The 17,540-nt window shown below is 50.3% G+C and overlaps 2 protein-coding genes across 6 annotated transcripts in view; both read left to right on the forward strand.

Moving 5' to 3' along the window:
* The window catches only part of HSPB2 (heat shock protein family B (small) member 2), a 486,398-nt gene that overhangs the window by 355,988 nt on the left and 112,870 nt on the right, over positions 1-17,540 (forward strand). The window lies entirely within an intron of this gene.
* NCAM1 (neural cell adhesion molecule 1) overlaps positions 1-17,540 on the forward strand; it is a 94,195-nt gene that overhangs the window by 71,724 nt on the left and 4,931 nt on the right. For all 5 annotated transcript variants that reach the window (XM_021529990.4, XM_077788028.2, XM_021529992.4 and 2 more), the window contains 4 exons: positions 6,501-6,625; positions 7,921-8,101; positions 15,940-16,147; positions 16,876-16,992. In XM_021529990.4, the coding sequence (XP_021385665.3) occupies positions 6,501-6,625; positions 7,921-8,101; positions 15,940-16,147; positions 16,876-16,992 (631 nt within the window). The remainder of the gene's footprint in view (positions 1-6,500; positions 6,626-7,920; positions 8,102-15,939; positions 16,148-16,875; positions 16,993-17,540) is intronic.

The raw sequence follows: 17,540 nt of genomic DNA on the forward strand, positions 1-17,540 counted from the left end.
GTGTGACATGGTTACAGTTTTTCCCCAATGCCTATTACCTATATTAAATGGTGATTTTCTATCTTTTATATGGTACATTACGTGTGACATGGTTACAGTTTTTCCCCAATGCCTATTACCTATATTAAATGGTGCTTTTCTACTCTAAACCAATCTGTGAGTGCCAACATCACCAAGAACATGGAGGTAAGGAAGGAGAAAGAGGGAGGACAGGACAGACCCAAATCCCAAATCCATCTTAAACTTCTGACCCCCATGTACAAAACCAAAACCCCCCTGTACAGCACTCAAAAATTCTTCCCTCTACTTTGTGACTACTTCTACTCTAATATCTAAACTTTTGTAACTTCTTGTTCTTCCTGCAAGGTTGGTAACTCATTCCATGGCTCAAACCCAAAATCCCAGCTGTTTCCAGCTGCCTGCCAGGGTCTCAAATGCTTCTGACCTGGGCCCAGAACATCCAAAAATGTCTGAGGGACATTTGGAGTTCCGACATCCCTGCCCTGCCCCATCTCCCCCAGCAGCTGCTGCCTTCCCTGGGCCCCGCTGGGGATGGATTCCCCGTCCTGGCTGGCAGAGCCCCCCGTGCCCACCCAGCCCCTGGGGGCACCGAGCCCGTCCCTGCAGCTCCTGCATGGACCAGCATCCTTGGCCGTGCCCACCTCGGCAGGGTTTGCCCTCCTGCAGAGAGAGCAGAGAGTTTTCCTGTTGTTGTGGCTGTTCAGGGCACCTTTGTGCTGCACAGGGAGGACACCCCGCCGTGGGATGCCGCGGTTTGTCCTCCTTTGGGCTGGTTGTGACCCTTTCACCTCCGCTGCCTTGGAATAACAACATTCCCTTTTTCTTCCCAGCAGTTTGGTGGATTCCTCCAGCAGTCCTGGCACACACCACAATGATTTTGTCCCTTTTGTTCTTTGTATGACTAAGCAGTGACGCAGCTGTGCCTAACACAAGGCCGTAACTCAGTGCTTGCTGTGGTTTAATATTCTTATTTTCCAGGCGGTTTTACTGTCCCCCTCCCCAGTGTTTCTGATATATGCTGGCTAATTTAATTTTGCTCCTATTTTTATTTACTCTGTAATTCTGTTGTTGATTTTTTTCCCTTGCCCATTGTTTACATCAGTTTTTTAATTTTTTTGTATTTTCCATGTGACCTCCTCCACTTTCCTTTCAACCAAACTCATGTGCGTGCGTATCATGTGAATTTGTCATGTGGCTTGCATGGTGCTGATGATGTCGTCCTCGCTGGTGAACAGAAGGTAAAATACTTTGTTCTGATTGGTTGCCTAGATTTTTGGGGTGAGGATTCCCCTCCAGGATCTCCAAATTCCAAAAAATAAAAATCCCACCGAGCCTTTTAGGAGGAGTTGCTCGTCACTGTCTGCATGGGAAGAACTCCACTTGAGTCCTCTGTGTTGAGCTGGAAAAAACTTGGAGGGAAAACAGGAAAAAAAAAACCAAAAAAATCCCCTGGCTCAGTCATTTGCTTCTTCATTCTCAGAGTCCAGCAAGGAACTGTCCAGGAAGGTGCTAAAAAACCTCTGGAATGAACACCAAAGGCCAAAATCCTCTGCCTGTCTGTGGTACCAACCACAGACTGGAATTTGATGGGAAATAAGGGCGAAATGGGAGCAGCCTCTCTCCAAAATGTTGCTTTAGCAGCATTTTGACCCTATAAAATACACATTTATATTGAGATATGTGCACACATCCACACTGTATATGTTTAGTAGCCTTCCCAAATAATCCTGAATTCTCTGAAATCTGATTATTTGGAGTATGTCACAATTTGATTTAAGAAACCATTTCCTTTTTGATTGCGGGTAGAACTTTAGTGCAGCTAGAACGAGAGCTGTGTTACGAAACACCCTCTCTATAAAATGCAGATCTAAAATCCTCTCTCTGTACAAAACTCTGCGTGTAACTCCTGTGAAATGGCACACACAGAGTCCATGGTGGGGCCAGCCCTCACAGAGTTCTCCCAGAGGGGCTGAGGAGTTTCTCCTGCCAGAGCCCCGCCAGGTCCCTGGCCAGGCTTTAACCGAGCTCAGCTCCCAGGAGCTGCTGATCCCCAGCAAAGCAAGAGGCAAATGTGTGAGCCAGGAGCTTCCTGGGGATGGAGTCAGGCTGCAGCAGAGCTGGGGTGCTGCAGAGCAGTTCCTGCAGCCCTGGGGTGCTGCAGAGCAGTTCCTGCAGCCCTGGGGTGCTGCAGAGCAGTTCCTGCAGCCCTGGGGTGCTGCAGAGCAGTTCCTGCAGCACTGGGAGGTGCAGAGCAGTTCCTGCAGTGCTGGGGTGCTGCAGAGCAGTTCCTGTAGCACTGCCCCAGTGCAGAGCAGTTCCTGCAGTGCTGGGGTGCTGCAGAGCAGTTCCTGCAGCACTGGGGCAGTGCAGAGCAGTTCCTACAGTGCTGGGAGGTGCAGAGCAGTTCCTGCAGTGCTGGGGTGCTGCAGAGCAGTTCCTGCAGTGCTGGGAGGTGCAGAGCAGTTCCTGCAGCCCTGGGGTGCTGCAGAGCAGTTCCTGCAGTGCCTGGGGTGCTGCAGAGCAGTTCCTGCAGTGCTGGGGTGCTGCAGAGCAGTTCCTGCAGCCCTGGGGTGCTGCAGAGCAGTTCCTGCAGTGCCTGGGGTGCTGCAGAGCAGTTCCTGCAGCACTGGGAGGTGCAGAGCAGTTCCTGCAGTGCTGGGGTGCTGCAGAGCAGTTCCTGTAGCACTGCCCCAGTGCAGAGCAGTTCCTGCAGTGCTGGGGTGCTGCAGAGCAGTTCCTGCAGCACTGGGGCAGTGCAGAGCAGTTCCTACAGTGCTGGGAGGTGCAGAGCAGTTCCTGCAGTGCTGGGGTGCTGCAGAGCAGTTCCTGCAGCCCTGGGGTGCTGCAGAGCAGTTCCTGTAGCACTGCCCCAGTGCAGAGCAGTTCCTGCAGCCCTGGGGTGCTGCAGAGCAGTTCCTGCAGTGCCTGGGGTGCTGCAGAGCAGTTCCTGCAGTGCTGAGGTTCCCACTTTGCTCTCAGCACAGCCTCAGCTGTTGGAGGGAGGGAAGCTCCTGCTCTTCTGCTGCCCCAGACGAAGGAGGAGTTGTGAGAACCAGGGAGGAATTGGCTTTTTATAATCCAGGACTTCTGGAATCCCTTTTTTGTCTGGGAGCACCCCCAGGAAAGGATTTAGGCTGGGCTTTGCCAGGCAAACAGGACTAACACCAGTAACCTTCCCACATGAGTGCATGCACAGAGGGGCCCTGTCCTGCTCTCCTCCCTCTCTGCTGGGCTCCCAGCAGGATGGGAGACGTGCCTGTCTCGTTTCTGCACCTTCTGGTTGTGTTCCTTATCCCTGCTGCTGGTGTTTGCTCCCCCCGTGTGACCCCCAGCTCCCAGCCTGTTTTTCTCTGTGTTTTTGCCTCTCCCCTGTGTCTCTTCCCAGTCCTGGTTACGTGGTGCTCAGAGATTGCAGAAATCAGCCCTTTCCTCGTTCCTCTGCTGCAGAATTCTCCAGGTTTGCTCTCTGAGCACAGGGAGGATGCAGGACCTTTCCTTGCTGCCAGCTGGGCAAGGATTTAACCTCAGTGACCTTTCATTTGCTCTTTTCTCCCCACCTCCAGTTGCACCCACTCCTGGTGCTCGTGGCACCCTCTGAAAAACACAATAAAACCAAGAATTTCTGCGATGCACAGACCAGTGGCAAGGAAGCCCTGAATGGAAACCAAGGGGTTGAGAGGATACCAGGAAACATTTCCTGCTCCCCTGCAGCAGCAGTGTGCTGATGGTTTAGCAGGGAGTGGGTGAAAATTGAACTCAGAGCACTGCCCTCAGCTCCCCTGCCACCAGCAGCTTTGGGAGCCTGGAGAAAAATCCTCATTTCCTTGCTCAGACTCCCCCTGGGTTCATGTGGAGCCCAGGGGAGGGATGGCTGGGCTGGCCTGTGCTGGAGTCCCAGCACAGCACAGGCTGCTCCTCTCACAGCTGAAAACCTCTCTGGGGCCTTTTCTCCTTGGCTGAGAGTCCTGGGGGGAGTTGGAGCATCAGCCTCAATCCCTCAGCATCGTCACTGGGAGCACAAGGTCCTGCATCCTCCTGCACAGGGAGGATTGGGATCAGGATTTGCTGGTCACACAGAGCAAATCTGGGCTCTGTGGGGCTGCTGGCTCTCACCCAGCCCAGCCCAGCAGCAGCACTGGGGTCCCAGAAGGATTCCCGTGTGGCAGAGGCTGGGGAGGCTCTGAGGAGGGAGGTTCAGGCTGGTTTCTGCCCTGGCATGGAGCACCCCTGGTGCTGTTCTGCTTTGCAGCCCCCGTGCATGTCTGAGCATGAGTCCTGCTCTGAGCTGCTGACCACCTTCTCTCTCCAGCTACTCACATTTTCACTCATTGTAGGGTTGCTGATTCTGCTGGACTAAACTTTTCTCACTAAACTTCTTCCTCCTCTGTTTGACACACTAACCCAGTTTTCACTTTACAGCCCTGTGTCTGGATTGCATCCACCTGCTTGAGATAAATGAAATAAATATGTATTTCTGGAGAGAAAACTATGCCTTACCAGGGCTTGCACTGCTCCACCTGTTGGTTTTCAGTTCTTTTCTTGGAAGAGAAACATTTCTCAAAGCTGAAATGAATTTAAACTATTGGGGGAGGAAGGAGTGGATCAGGAGCTAGAAATTAGATAATTCAAAGTGAAGAAAAGGAAGAAAAGTTTCAGCAGAGCAGGTAATTAATCATGGGAATGGCTGTGTGTAAAGTGCAGCAGCATCTCTGACATTTGAAATCAAGAATAAGCATCTTTTCAAAGGATGTTCCTGTTAGTCTCAGTGCTCAGTCGCTGGTTAAAAAACGCAGGCTGTGCCAGATGAAAGGTCAGATTCTGTAAGTGCAGTGTTCCCTCAGCACCTGAGGGTCTCTGTTCTCATCACTGGTTATCTCTGAGCCTGGGGCAGCAGGGAAGGACCGAGGGGATGCTGCTCTTGTTGTGCCACAAACCCGAGAATTCAGCCCAGCTGAGCCAGGGCTGCCCCTGCTGCTCCCGGGGCTGCCTGGGGCTCAGGGGACAGCACCAGGATTTCCTGATGAGCCAGGACAATTCTGCTCCTGCCAGGCAGCCCCACGGCCAAAAGCAGGGGCTTGGTGGTGGTGTTTGTCTTTTGGGATTGAGGGAAAAAATACCATTAACTGCTCTGTTCAACGTGCCCAGGTGAGGATGGAGTTTCTCTGTTTATCTGTGCCTTAAACCACACTTGTGTCACCTTTTCATGTTCAGCGTGCACTGAGAAAGCTGTCCCAGGGTGGAATGCACATCTGGAACGTCCAGGGGGTGTGGGAGCCTTGCAGTGGGGAAAAAAAAAGCAGAGGAAAGGATTTGAAAAAGCAAAACATAATGTGGAAAAAAGGAGTGTTGCCTCTTTACATCCGTCAGAGGAGTTGCTGTGTGGTTAAACACAAATGTGTGTGTCCCACACTGCTGGAGTGTGATTGCTTCCCTTCTTGGAACAGTGCAACAGCATGGAATTCACCTTAAATCACAGTTCCAGCCCAGGTCTTGCAGTTTTCCACTGGTGTTTCACCAAAAATTTCGTTTGAAAGGGAGGAGGGAGGGGAAAGGGCTTCAGATTCCTTCTGAAAATAAATTTTTGAAGGAGACTGGGAGATGAACCTTCCTGTGGCCACTCAGGAGTGCCAGTGCTGTCCATGAGGAGCTGGACACAAATTCAGGGGTGCAGATCTGCAGTCAGACCTTCTGAATTTGGCTTTTTGAGCAGAGGTGCAGGGTGGGACTGGGATCCTGCCGTGGCGTGGAGGAGTTGAGGAGTTGGGTGGGAAAAGCAGTTTGGGAGCTGGAAATCAGCGTGCCCTGCAGGAGGAAAGGTTATTTCCATTTCCTGCTGGTGGCAGGGCTGCAGTCTGGGAAAGGAAAGCTTTTTTCCCCTGAAAATGGCTATTGCAGAAGAGTGAAGGGGTTTCTCTGAATTTCTCTCCAGTATCCCCTGGAGTTGCACCAGTGCAGGCTGAGTGAGGGGATGTGCTCTGGGCTTCTGTTCAGGTGTTTCCACATTCAGTTAAGTGGTCCAGCAACCCTAAAAGCCCTAAACAAATTCAGGGTGTGGACCTGGCTCTGTGTGAGAGGCACAAGGTCCTTTTCAGTGGTGCTCTGTACGTGGCACCCCGCAGGAGCAGCCACTGAGCCCTTCCTGATGTGTGCCAGGGGTTCCACAGCATTCCTACACCAAAAGCAGCGAGGGATTGCTCATTGCTTTGGGATTTTCTTGGGGCAGAGGGATCTCTTTCACTCTGACTCCATTCCAGCAAATGCAAAAATGGAAATGTGGTGTTTTAAATGCTGGAAATCCTTGAGTGTGGCAAATATTTACCTCAGACACGCACGGTGTCCTCTGCGTCTGGGTCAGCCCATTCCCTGAGCAGATGATAAAGTATTTCTGATGTTTTATGAGCACTTTTCCCTTATAATGCCTGTTTTTTTTGTTTGTTTGTTTTTTTCCACAAATAACCCTGAACGCCCCGTTGCTGCAGGGGAACCCAGCGCCCCCAAGCTGGAAGGTCACATAGGAGAAGACGGCAACTCCATCAAAGTGAACGTGATCAAGCAGGACGACGGCGGCTCCCCGATCAGGCACTACCTGATCAAGTACAAAGCTGTAAGTGTGCCCAAAAGCTGTAAGTGTGCCCAAAAGCCGTAAGTGTGCCCAAAAGCCGTAAGTGTGCCCAAAAGCTGTAAGTGTGCCCAAAAGCTGTAAGTGTGCCCAAAAGCCGTAAGTGTGCCCAAAAGCTGTAAGTGTGCCCAAAAGCTGTAAGTGTGCCAAAAAGCTGTAAGTGTGCCCAAAAGCTGTAAGTGTGCCAAAAAGCTGTAAGTGTGCCCAAAAGCTGTAAGTGTGCCAAAAAGCTGTAAGTGTACCCAAAAGCTGTAAGTAAAACTTGATTGATTTCAGAATGGAATTAGCTGTAACCAGTATGAACAGCAAGGGGATCAACCTCTTGTTTACATTCTTTTCCAACTCTTTCCCTGCCTGGTTAGAAACTCTCCGTCTCTCTCTGACTCTGAGCCCCACGCTGTCACTCAGGGGGTTTACATCTGATGGGTGAAGGAGCATGTTCTATATAACATATAAAATATATTAGATATTATATATAATATTTAATATCTATAATACATATGATAATATATATGTTATATATAATATATTAAAATATATATATTTATTCTATATAATATATAAAATATATGTTCTGTATAATATATAAAATATATTATTTATATAACATATTATATATAATACCTAATAGCTATAATACATATGATAATATATATGTTATGTGTTATATATAATCTATAAAATATATTATATATAACATATATAATATCTAATATCTATAATATATATGATAATATATATGTTATATATAATATGATATATAATATAGATCATATATAAAATATATATAATATTTATTCTATATAATATAAAAATATATGTTCTATATAATCTATAAAATATATAATATATATAACATATATATAATATCTAATATATATTATATATATATGTTATATGTTATATGTTATATATAATATATATAACATATATATCATATATAAAAATATATATGTTCTATATAATATATATAAGTGTGGTTTGACACGGAAAAAGAACAAATATTATATATATTTTATATGTTATAGATATCATATATCATATATATTATATATTATATATTTTATATTATATATTATATATTATATATTTTATATTATATATTATATATTATATATATTATATATATTATATATATTATATATAATATAATATAATTGTATATAATATATATAATATATATTTTATATACATATATATATATTTTTAAACATATTTGTTTTTATAAGCATGAGCTATGCAAAGCACACATGTCACAGTGCCCTGTGCCCTCCCTGCAGAAGCACTCGCCGGAGTGGAAGCCCGAGATCCGGCTGCCGTCGGGCAGCGACCACGTCATGCTGAAGTCTCTGGACTGGAACGCGGACTACGAGGTGTACGTGGTGGCCGAGAACCAGCAGGGCAAGTCCAAGCCCGCGCACTACGCCTTCCGCACCTCGGCGCAGCCCACCGCCATCCCAGGTAGGGCTGCCGTGCCCGGGCGCTGCCCGCTGCTGCCCGGGCGCTGCCCGCTGCCCGTGCCCCAGCCCCGCCTCGCTTGCTTGTAGCCCTTCTCTCACGGCGGAGGGCTGCCCTGGGGCACGACTGCGGGGCTGCTCCCCTGCCTGGCTGCTCCCAGGGGATGTCGGCTCCCTGTGTGGGGTAGGAAAAGCTTTCTGAGAGCAGAGGCTGGAATTCTCCTTCCGAACCTCCCGCTCTGCAGGGCGATGCTTTGTCCAAATCTCCTTCCTGCCCGCTTGTCCGTCTCTGGAGGAATAAAGGCACCAGGAGTTTGCTGGCAGTTGGATGAGAAGGCAGTGAAAAATCTCTCTCTGAGCATTTTTCAGTTCAAATCACCAAATGACAGTAATTTTCCAACAGCAACGATTCAATGTTGAGGAGGAGATTAGGTATAAATAACTCAAAGGATAACTTTAGACAGACTGTACTTACTAGTGTGCTCATAAAGTGAGGGATAAGGACAATTACTTATGCCTCACTTTATATGACAATTACAGTTACTGCAAAAGCCAAGCAGAACTGTCAGCTGGAAAACTGGAACTGAGCAGTTTGTGGCGATCTGTTGGAAGGACAGTTAGGATTTCTTTTCTACACGTGGACATTTTAAAAAAGGAGGGGGGAAACCCACACAAAGCAAGCAGAACCTGAGGATGGGATGGCTGGAGTAGCTGTAAATTGAAGCTGTGGTGGTTAAAGACAGGGATGCTGAGTCAAGGCCTCCCTGCACAGGCAGGGTTGGTGCTGCCAGCCTGTCCTGAAGGATTTCATTCTGTCTCATGTTTTCCCTTGAAAGCAGAGAGTTTCCTTCAGTCTTTGCCCAAGAATTCAGTCCCTGCTCTGCTCTTCTGAGCCCGTTTCCTGGCTGGAGGGAGCAGCTCAGACCTTGTGGGAATGCTGCAGTCCCCCTTGGCTGAGGCAGGTGTTATTGTTGAGCACAGAAATGGGTGAAAAAGTGGGAAAAGTGGGACTGGCAGTGAGGAGGAGGGAGATGGGCCAAAGGAGAGCCCGGGGCTGCTTGAACATGGCGTAATTTTGGGTGGAAGGACCCTCAGTAACTCACTAAACATCTCACTCTGTGGTTCTCATTTTCAACAGCTCTAACCCTCGCTTCCGCTCTGATCCCTTTCAATCCATGTAACATGAGCAAGAACCCTCTAAAAAACAGGGGCAAGGCAGTTTGTTACCAGAGGTGAAACTTCTCTGGCCTCTCTGAAGTTTTTCCTTGCTTAGCTTGGTGTGAAGCCCAGGAGGAGCTGGGATCTGAGGCTGCCACCCAAATGTTGCAGGTGGAAAAGCAGTTTTTGGGCGTGCAGGGTTGCCCCAGGAATTCAGCTGGTCCTCAGAACGTGCTGTGTCTTTGTGCAGTGCTGGCTTTGTCACTCTTTTCTCCCGGTTTTTTGTCATTTTGGCCTCCCAAAGGCGTTCCCTGGTGCCCAGGCTGGAAGCACTGAGGAGAATATTGCCAGGGCCAGGTTGGTTTTGGCTCTGCCGTGCAGCCCCACGGGTTTTATTGCCAAACTGCAGCAGGGGAGAGGCTCTGTGTGTTCCTTTCCTTTCCTTTCCTTTCCTTGTTGTTCCCGTGGCATTTCTGTGTTTTTACCTCAGAATGAGCTGTGCAGGAGGCAGAGCCAGCGCTGTAGCAGGAATTGTGCTGTGCCTGACAGGGATTCCCTGCAGCAAAATGTGCATTTGTTGTGTGGAGTCTTTTGTTCCCCTCACCTGTGCAGAGGCCTGAGTGGCTGGAAGGATAAGGGTGTTATTTTCAGTAATAATAACAACAATAATAATAATAATAACAACAATCATCACACTGCCATTGGAGTGGTTGCCAAGCAGCTGGGAGGGTGAATGGCAAAGTCAGAGGATTCCTGAGACCTTGGTGCTCCTTCAGGATAAAAGTGGATTTTTTATCCAGGCTTTGGGGAAGGGCTTGGACAGGCAAGTGGATTCTCAGCTGCACCAAAGCTTTCCCTGTTTTCCTTTTTTCCCTGCTGAAGGCAGCGTTGTGCTCTCAGACTCCAGGCACCATCTCCCTGTCTCTCGCTGAGCCCCTCCTGTCCCATCATTTTAATCTCATTTGCTTGCAAACCCCACCCCTGCCTTGGACCCTGCTCTGCAGCTTTGGGCTTTGCTGAGCTTCTGCCCCTTTTGTGGTGAATGTGCTGCTCCTTGACCCCTGAGCCATTTTAATTTACGAGATTAAATAAACCTTTGATTCTTATGTTTTCTGTATTTATGACCTAATTTTTTTTATCTATTTTTCTCTCTCTTTCTCTCTCTCTTTTTCTTTCTTTTTTTCTTCCTCTCTTCCTTTCTTTCCCTCCCCCCCCTCTCCCTTTTCCCCCAATTCCTTTTCCTATGTCTGTCATCCATGGTCACCTTGGATCTCACGGGGAACATCCACGCTTGCCACATGCACCAAATTTGTTTTTATGGTTTTAAACCATATTCCCCCCTCCTGGGAACCATTGTCTGGCACCTGCAGCGACCTTGGGAAGTCCATCAACGTCGTCCTCCTTTGTCTCATTGCTTCTTTCTGCAGTGACTCTGCTTTTGCTCTGTTAGAAGCTTAAAAAAAAAAAAAAAAGAGTCAAATAAAGCAATATTTGCTTGGGAAGGCCTGGGTTCCCACCAAGGTGTGAAAGGAGATAACTTTGCTTCAGAGGATCGTGTCAGTTCAGAGAAAAAAAAAAAAAAGAAACACAGAACACTTTAAAAAATGTTTAATTTGAAAGAGTCAGTATTTTGTAACAAGGAAAAAAGGTTTAAGCCAAGTTTTTTCTCTTTAACCTTATTTTTTGTTGTAATGAATTTGCCCTTTTAAATGGATGTAAAGAAAGATTTTTTTTTTGTGTTGTTTGCTTGCTGTTTCCATCAAAGGAAGGTGCAATGTTGAAAGCCTTTAAGATCCTGCTTTTTACTGATTTCTCTGCACATCTGGTGCTGCTCTTGCGCAGAAGGAGGCCCCGTCCACAAACCCAAGCCCACAGACTGTAAAAAGAAAGAGAAGATTTGTCAGAGACCATCTTACCCAGATCTCTCTGGGGGCTTTTGCATGTGGATTCCAATGTCTGGAAGGTTTTCCTGCCGTGCTGCTCTGGCCATAAACATCTGCTGGGATCACACTGGGGGCACTGCTGCTTTTCCTTCTTCTCCTCCTGTGCAGATTGCTCCTGGCCCACGGGGGAGCTGGGCACAGCCCATGGGCACACACCTTGCCAGGGCTTCTCTAACCCCCTGGATTTCCACTGCTGGCTTAGCACACAGTTCCCTTTCCTTGCTGTTCTAATAGAAAATCCTAGCTTGGCTCGAGTTAGCTGAGCAGCAGAGTTGTTATTGCTGATCCTTAATAATCCTCCTGGTTCACTGTGTGTGACAGGATTCACCCATGGGCTGAACTGCTGCAGTAGAATCTTGAGTACCAAATCCTGGGAACTGCCTTGAGCAAAATTCACATGATTTTTGTGTTGCTTCTTTGGAAAAAGAACTATTATTCCCCACCCAAAAAAAAAAAAACCCACAAAAAACCCGACACAACAACCCCAATGAATCCGTTGGGATAGGAAATCCACTGGAATAGGAAATCCATCCGCCCTGATGCTCTCCTAAAATCAAGGTTCTCTCCCTTGAATTGTCTGCCCAGAATGTCTCAGACCCTCTCAGCAGGGTGGGGTTCACCTTCCTGACAGAATTCTCAGAGGGACAAACAAACTCCTGCCCTCACTCGTGTCTGACTCTGCCTTTTCTGCTCTGCTGTGTTGGTTCAGACCTCGTTCTTCAGGAGTTGGGAACTTTTCTCTCTGGGTTGTAAATGCAAACTTGGGGCAGGTGTCACACACAAAAGCCTGTGGGTTTCCTTTTGTTTTTTTACAAAACCCCCTCATTTCCAGTGTTGTAGAGTGTAGACACTTTGTTAGAGCTTTGGAGTTTGCTGAAGTGCAGCAAAATAACCCTGATACTAAAAACTGGTGTGACTTCCCCCCTAACTGGATTAATTGAGCTCATTGTAGAGCGGGGATCAGCTCTTTGTGGGTTTTCCCTTACCCACAGAGGCAGGTCCCTGCCTGAGGCTGAGCTGTTTCTCACCAAAATCACAGTTACTGAAATGATCTCTGTAACTTGGCGTGCTTGGTGTGGAGAGAGCAGCAAGTGTGGGGAGGGGGCTCCGTCCCAGGAGAGGGGCTCAGGCCAGGGCAGGATCCTCTGTGCCACAGCCCTGGCAAGCAGCTGAGACATCTTCACGTGGCTGAGATCCCAAACTCCACAGCAATCAGGAGCCCAGCCAGCATGGAACACAGGCAGAAAGTGCTTCTTGCTTTCTCTTGGTTAAAATAAGGAGCGTGACTGGGGCTTTTAGCACTGATTTGTGCAGGTTGGTAACACAGATCTGCAGCGAGTTGTATCAGAGATCTGCCAGGCCCTTGAGGTCTCATGTTCAGGGTCTCCGTGTGATGTGAATAAAATGACATTAAATAGAGTTTTTAGAAAAGCCAGCTCAGAGAAGAGGCAGAGATTGAGGTCTGGAAGCAGAAGATGCTCAGACTCTGGGATTTCCATGCCACAGGCACCTGCAGTTCCTGTTTGTGTGTGAAGGGCTGCAGAGCCTTGCAGGATTCCCACAGTTTGTTGAAGCCTCTCCACATTCTCAGAGCTGTTTCTCAGAGCAGTGTTTGGCTGTTTTCATGGGCAGGAAGGTTTGGGAGCATCCTGCTCCTCCAGGAGCAGCTGCAGGTGTCTGCACCTCCAAGGTTCTGGGGGATAAAAAGAAGGTTTGATCTAAAAGGTTTTACAAACAGCTTCTCCTGGCTCTTGGAGCTGCTGGGGTGGGGTGGGCAGTGGGAGCAGGGATGTGATTCACTCCAGGAAAGAGGATTTTGGTGTCACTCTGTGTTCAGCCTGGAGAGGAGAAGCTTTGGGTTGAGCTAAGTGCCCCTTGCAGGAGCTGGCAGAAAAAGGGGAGAGAGATTATTTCCAGGGGATGGGGGCACAGGAATGGGGAGAATGGCTTCAAACGGCCAGAGGGCAGGGCTAGGTGGGATCTTGGGAAGGAAATCTTCCTTGTGAAAGTGCAGAGGGGCTGGGATGGAATTCCCAGAGGGATGGAATTCCCAGAGCAGCCGTGGCTGTTCCTGGCAGTGCCCAAGGCCAGGCTGGATGGGTTTGGAGCAGCCTGGGACAGTGGAAGGTGTCCCTGGACGTGGCAGGGGGTGGGATGGACGGGATTTAAGGTCCCTTCCACCCCAGACCATTCTGGGATTTGGTGATTCCCTGATACTCGGAGTCAGGCCCAGGGAACCAGCAGAGCTGGGATGCCACAAGGCAGCTCTGGGAAATGCCATTCCCTGCCCCAGCCCAGCTCCCCAGGCTGCTGGGAGCTCACTGCCAGGGGTGGGACCTGGATTTCTGTCCCTGGCAGAGCTGGGCACGCTGGCAGGGCAGGGTCCTCGTCCCCAGGGTGGGCTGGGCAGTGTCTGAGGGAGCAGCCCTGTGAAACCTCCTGCAAAGGGAGCTCCACCTGGGAGCAGAGAGCTGTTCTGGCTGCACAGAGTGCATTTTTGTTCAGTTTGGCCCTTCTTCTTGCTTTTGCCAAATCCTGTAGGGCCTTTGAAATGCCCAGAGCCCCACCTGCTTCTTTCTCTCCATCCTTTTTGTCTCTTTGCCTGTGCCTGGACATTGTGTAGCTGAGACCCCCCTAGGAAGACACAGCTGAGCTCTCTCTGACAGGGCAGTTTTTGTACAGAAATTAAAACTGCTGGGTGGTTTTCCTGTGCACTGTAAAATGAGGGGGATTAGAAAAGCCAGTCTCGCAGGAAGCTCATTTTCCATTGGAAAACATAATTTGTAATTAATAAATTCTTCACTTCTGTAGAATTAAGGACTCCAGAAGTTCTTGAATGGTTTGTGTTTCCTTATTTAACTGGTGGAAATGTTACTCCTCTTAGTCCTGAGAATGGCAAAAGGGGATTAATGGAAGGGTTGGATGTGGATCAGGTCAGAATTGTCCAAATCAATTTATTGCATTTATTTCATACACACAGTGCGAGCAGCTGCTCCACAGCCCATTTATTTATACATTTCTTTTGTACACAGAGTTGTTTTAGGCCCCAGCAAAGCCTTTAGGGATGTCTAAATATTAGTTTCATTAAATGCAACATAAATCCAGCTACAGGATGGAGATAATGGTTCTACAAAGTATTTGGAGATCAATTTAATTTAATCAGATGGGACAGTCTGTGAAAAGAATAATCTCCACTATGATTCCTGCATTTTGTAGGAGCAGCAAAATTTCTTTACAAGGAAAAGGAAGGGCAGAACCAAGAGCCTCCCAAGTCCATAGGGTCATGGAAGATTTTTGTATTATGTTTCCTCACTGCCAGTCCCTGGAAAGTTTGGGATATCAATCCATGCCATGAGTTAGGATTGATGAAACCACAACTAATGGAGAAGGTTCAAAAATTCCTGCAGATTGCAGGGCTCCCTTCCCAGCCTCGAGACCCAAACTGCAGGCAGTTACCTTGGCCCAGTTTCCTTGTCTGAGGTGTGACATCTCAGAATAGCACAAGAACAGGGACGTTCCTCTGCAGGCTGCCCTGGTTCCCCCAGCTCCATCCTCCTCCTCCTCCCGGGGCACAGGAGCAGGGCAGGGCTGCAGGGGAGAGCACGGGGGGAGGTTGGTACCTGCTCTGGGGGAGCACGGGGGTCTGTGCCTGTCACAGCTGGGATCTGGGGGGTGACAGCTCCGGGAAAAGCTGCAGGGGGAGAGGAGGCAAAGAGCAGCACTCTGGTGTGAGTGGAGTTTTCCAGGAGGAGGATATTCCAGCTCTGGAGGGAGGTCTGATCCCGGGATGCTCCCCTCAGGAGCTCCTGCCCACAGAGGGGTTCTGGATGGGGAGCGTGACGCAGCTCCAGGAGCAGCTCAGTTATTGAACCATCCACCCGAGGGTCCTGAACACATCCAGAGGGGGAAATCCCTGCCCTCCCAACTCCCTGCAGGCTCCAGAGGGTGGTGAATTCACATCACCATGTGGGACAATGTTCTGCTCGCCAGGGGCTGGGCTTGTGATGCCAGTGCCACTCGGGTGCCTCACAGTGGCTTTTCTGCACTTGTCCTGCTGGAAGCTTCATTCCTTGGTCCATCTCGGAGTCACAAAATGAAACAACACCTCTCTGCCTCCTGTTTTTAACCAGCCAAATGCGTGGCAGAGGCTGTGGCTCTGTCTGGAGTCCTGGGAAGGGTCTGAGTGGGGCATCAAGGGGTTCTGCAGAGCAAAGATCCCAGGAGTTTGGGGCTCCAGGGGCTGGGGTGGTGAGAGTCTGGGGAGCCACGAGCAGGTTCTGCAGAGCTGGGTCCCACCTGAGCTCCAGGCAGGGCTTGAACTCAGTTTTACCCCCTCGGGGGCTCACCAGCACTGAGCATCACCCAGGGATTCATATCCCACCAGGAAAAACCCTGCTGCAGAGCCTGGCCTTTGCTTCCACTGCTCCTTGGGCCAAGCCTGGGCCATGCCAGGGCCACACTGGACCTTCCTTTTGAGGAGGAGGAGGAGGAGGGAAGCAGGAGCCCTGCCCTGTGTGCACAGCAGGGGTTCTGCTGTTTGCTTCCCCCAGCAGGGATGGGAAAAGCCCCAGCAGGGCCATCCTTTCAGGCAGGTTGCCTGTAGGGTGAAGCACTGGTTGTTGCACAGGGTGCAAAGGGTGGACTTGTAAAAAAGCAACCTAAGTGCAGCCAAATCTTGAGCCCTGAAGCCCCAGATTTTAACCCAAACGCCTTCTCTTCTTCTCTCCCTCTGTCTCTGAAGCCAGCACTAGCCCTGCCGCGGGCCTGGGCACTGCTGCCATCATTGGCATCCTCGTGGTGGTCTTCGTGGCGCTGCTGGTGGCCGTGGACGTCACCTGCTACTTCCTGAACAAGTGCGGGCTGCTGATGTGCATCGCCGTCAACCTGTGCGGCAAGTCCGGCCCGGGGGCCAAGGGCAAGGACATGGAGGAGGGCAAGGCAGCCTTCTCGTGAGTACTGCCCCAGACCCCCCCTCTGTGCCTGCAAAGGAGCTGCCCCAGCGAGGAGGGACCCTCAGCTCTGTGGGGAGGGGGCTGCCGCTCTCTTGGGGCTTGCAGGAAGGGTTTTGGAGTTGTTCCTCTGGGGGTTTTGTCTCCTTGTGTTGGTAGCCAACAAATAGGTGGCCTCAGTGCTGGGCACCCCAGTTCTGGACATCCCAGTGCTGGACATCTCAGTCACCCCAATTCTGGACATCCCAGTCACCCTAGTGCTGGACATCCCAGTGCTGGACACCCCAATCATCCCAGTGCTGGACATCCCAGTCACCCCAGTGCTGGGCACCCCAGTTCTGGACATCCCAGTGCTGGACATCCCAGTTCTGGACATCCCAGTCACCCCAGTGTTGATCACACCAGTTCTGGACATCCCAATTACCCCAGTTCTGGGGACCCCAGTCATCCCAGTGCTGATCACCCCAGTGCTGGTCACCCCAGTTCTGGGCACCCCGGTCATCAACAGTGCTGGATACCCCAGTCACCCCAATTCCGGACACCCCAGTTCTGGCCACCCCAGTCACCCCAGCGCTGGGCAGCACCTGGAGCTCTGTCCAGGTCCTGGATGGAAGGAAGTGACCCCGGGAGCGCTCTGTGCCAGCCCCATGGCCGTGTGCCACCCTGGCCGTGTGCAGGCTGTCTGTGCAGGAGCAGCCATCACTCCCCATGCCATTCCCTCGTTGCAGGAAGGACGAGTCCAAGGAGCCCATCGTGGAGGTGCGGACGGAGGAGGAGAGGACCCCCAACCACGATGGGGGGAAGCACACGGAGCCCAACGAGACCACCCCGCTGACAGAGCCAGAGTATGTGGCCTTAGGCAGCCCTAGCACAGGGTCACTGCATTGCCCTCAGCTGCCCTAATCCCTCAGGAACATCAGTTAGGGCAGGAAGAGAGGAAGAAAGGTAAAATCTCCACGTGCCAGTGAGGCAGTGCCTCCTCTCAAGCTTCAGTGGTTGCTGTTCCCAGCACTGGAAGGGAAAGGGGAAGGAAGCAGTGTTTCCTGAAGGGCTCTGGGCCCTGTGGAGATCCAGCACAGTCCGGGCTCGCTGCAAAGGATCCCGAGCAGAAGCAGCCCCAGCTGGCAGCGAGCCCTGTCCCAGCAGTGCTGGCTGAGAGCCCGAAGCCATGGGGAGGGAGAGATCCTCCCCAGGAGCTGCCCTGGATGTGGAGTCACAGCAGGGCTGAGCGTTCTGAGAGAGCTGAGGGCTGGACGGGGCCCGAGTGTGCGTTGGTGTGCGAGAACAGAGTTGAGGTGTGAGGGGGCAGTGCAGGCCCTCCGACAGACCTGCAGCAGCAGGACAGGACGAGGAGAGGGGCCGGAGCCAGGGTCCCAGCTGGGACCGTGCTGTG

This window comes from Lonchura striata, chromosome 24 (assembly GCF_050655825.1).
Source record: "Lonchura striata isolate lonStrDom1 chromosome 24, ASM5065582v1, whole genome shotgun sequence".
Lineage (NCBI taxonomy): Eukaryota > Metazoa > Chordata > Aves > Passeriformes > Estrildidae > Lonchura > Lonchura striata.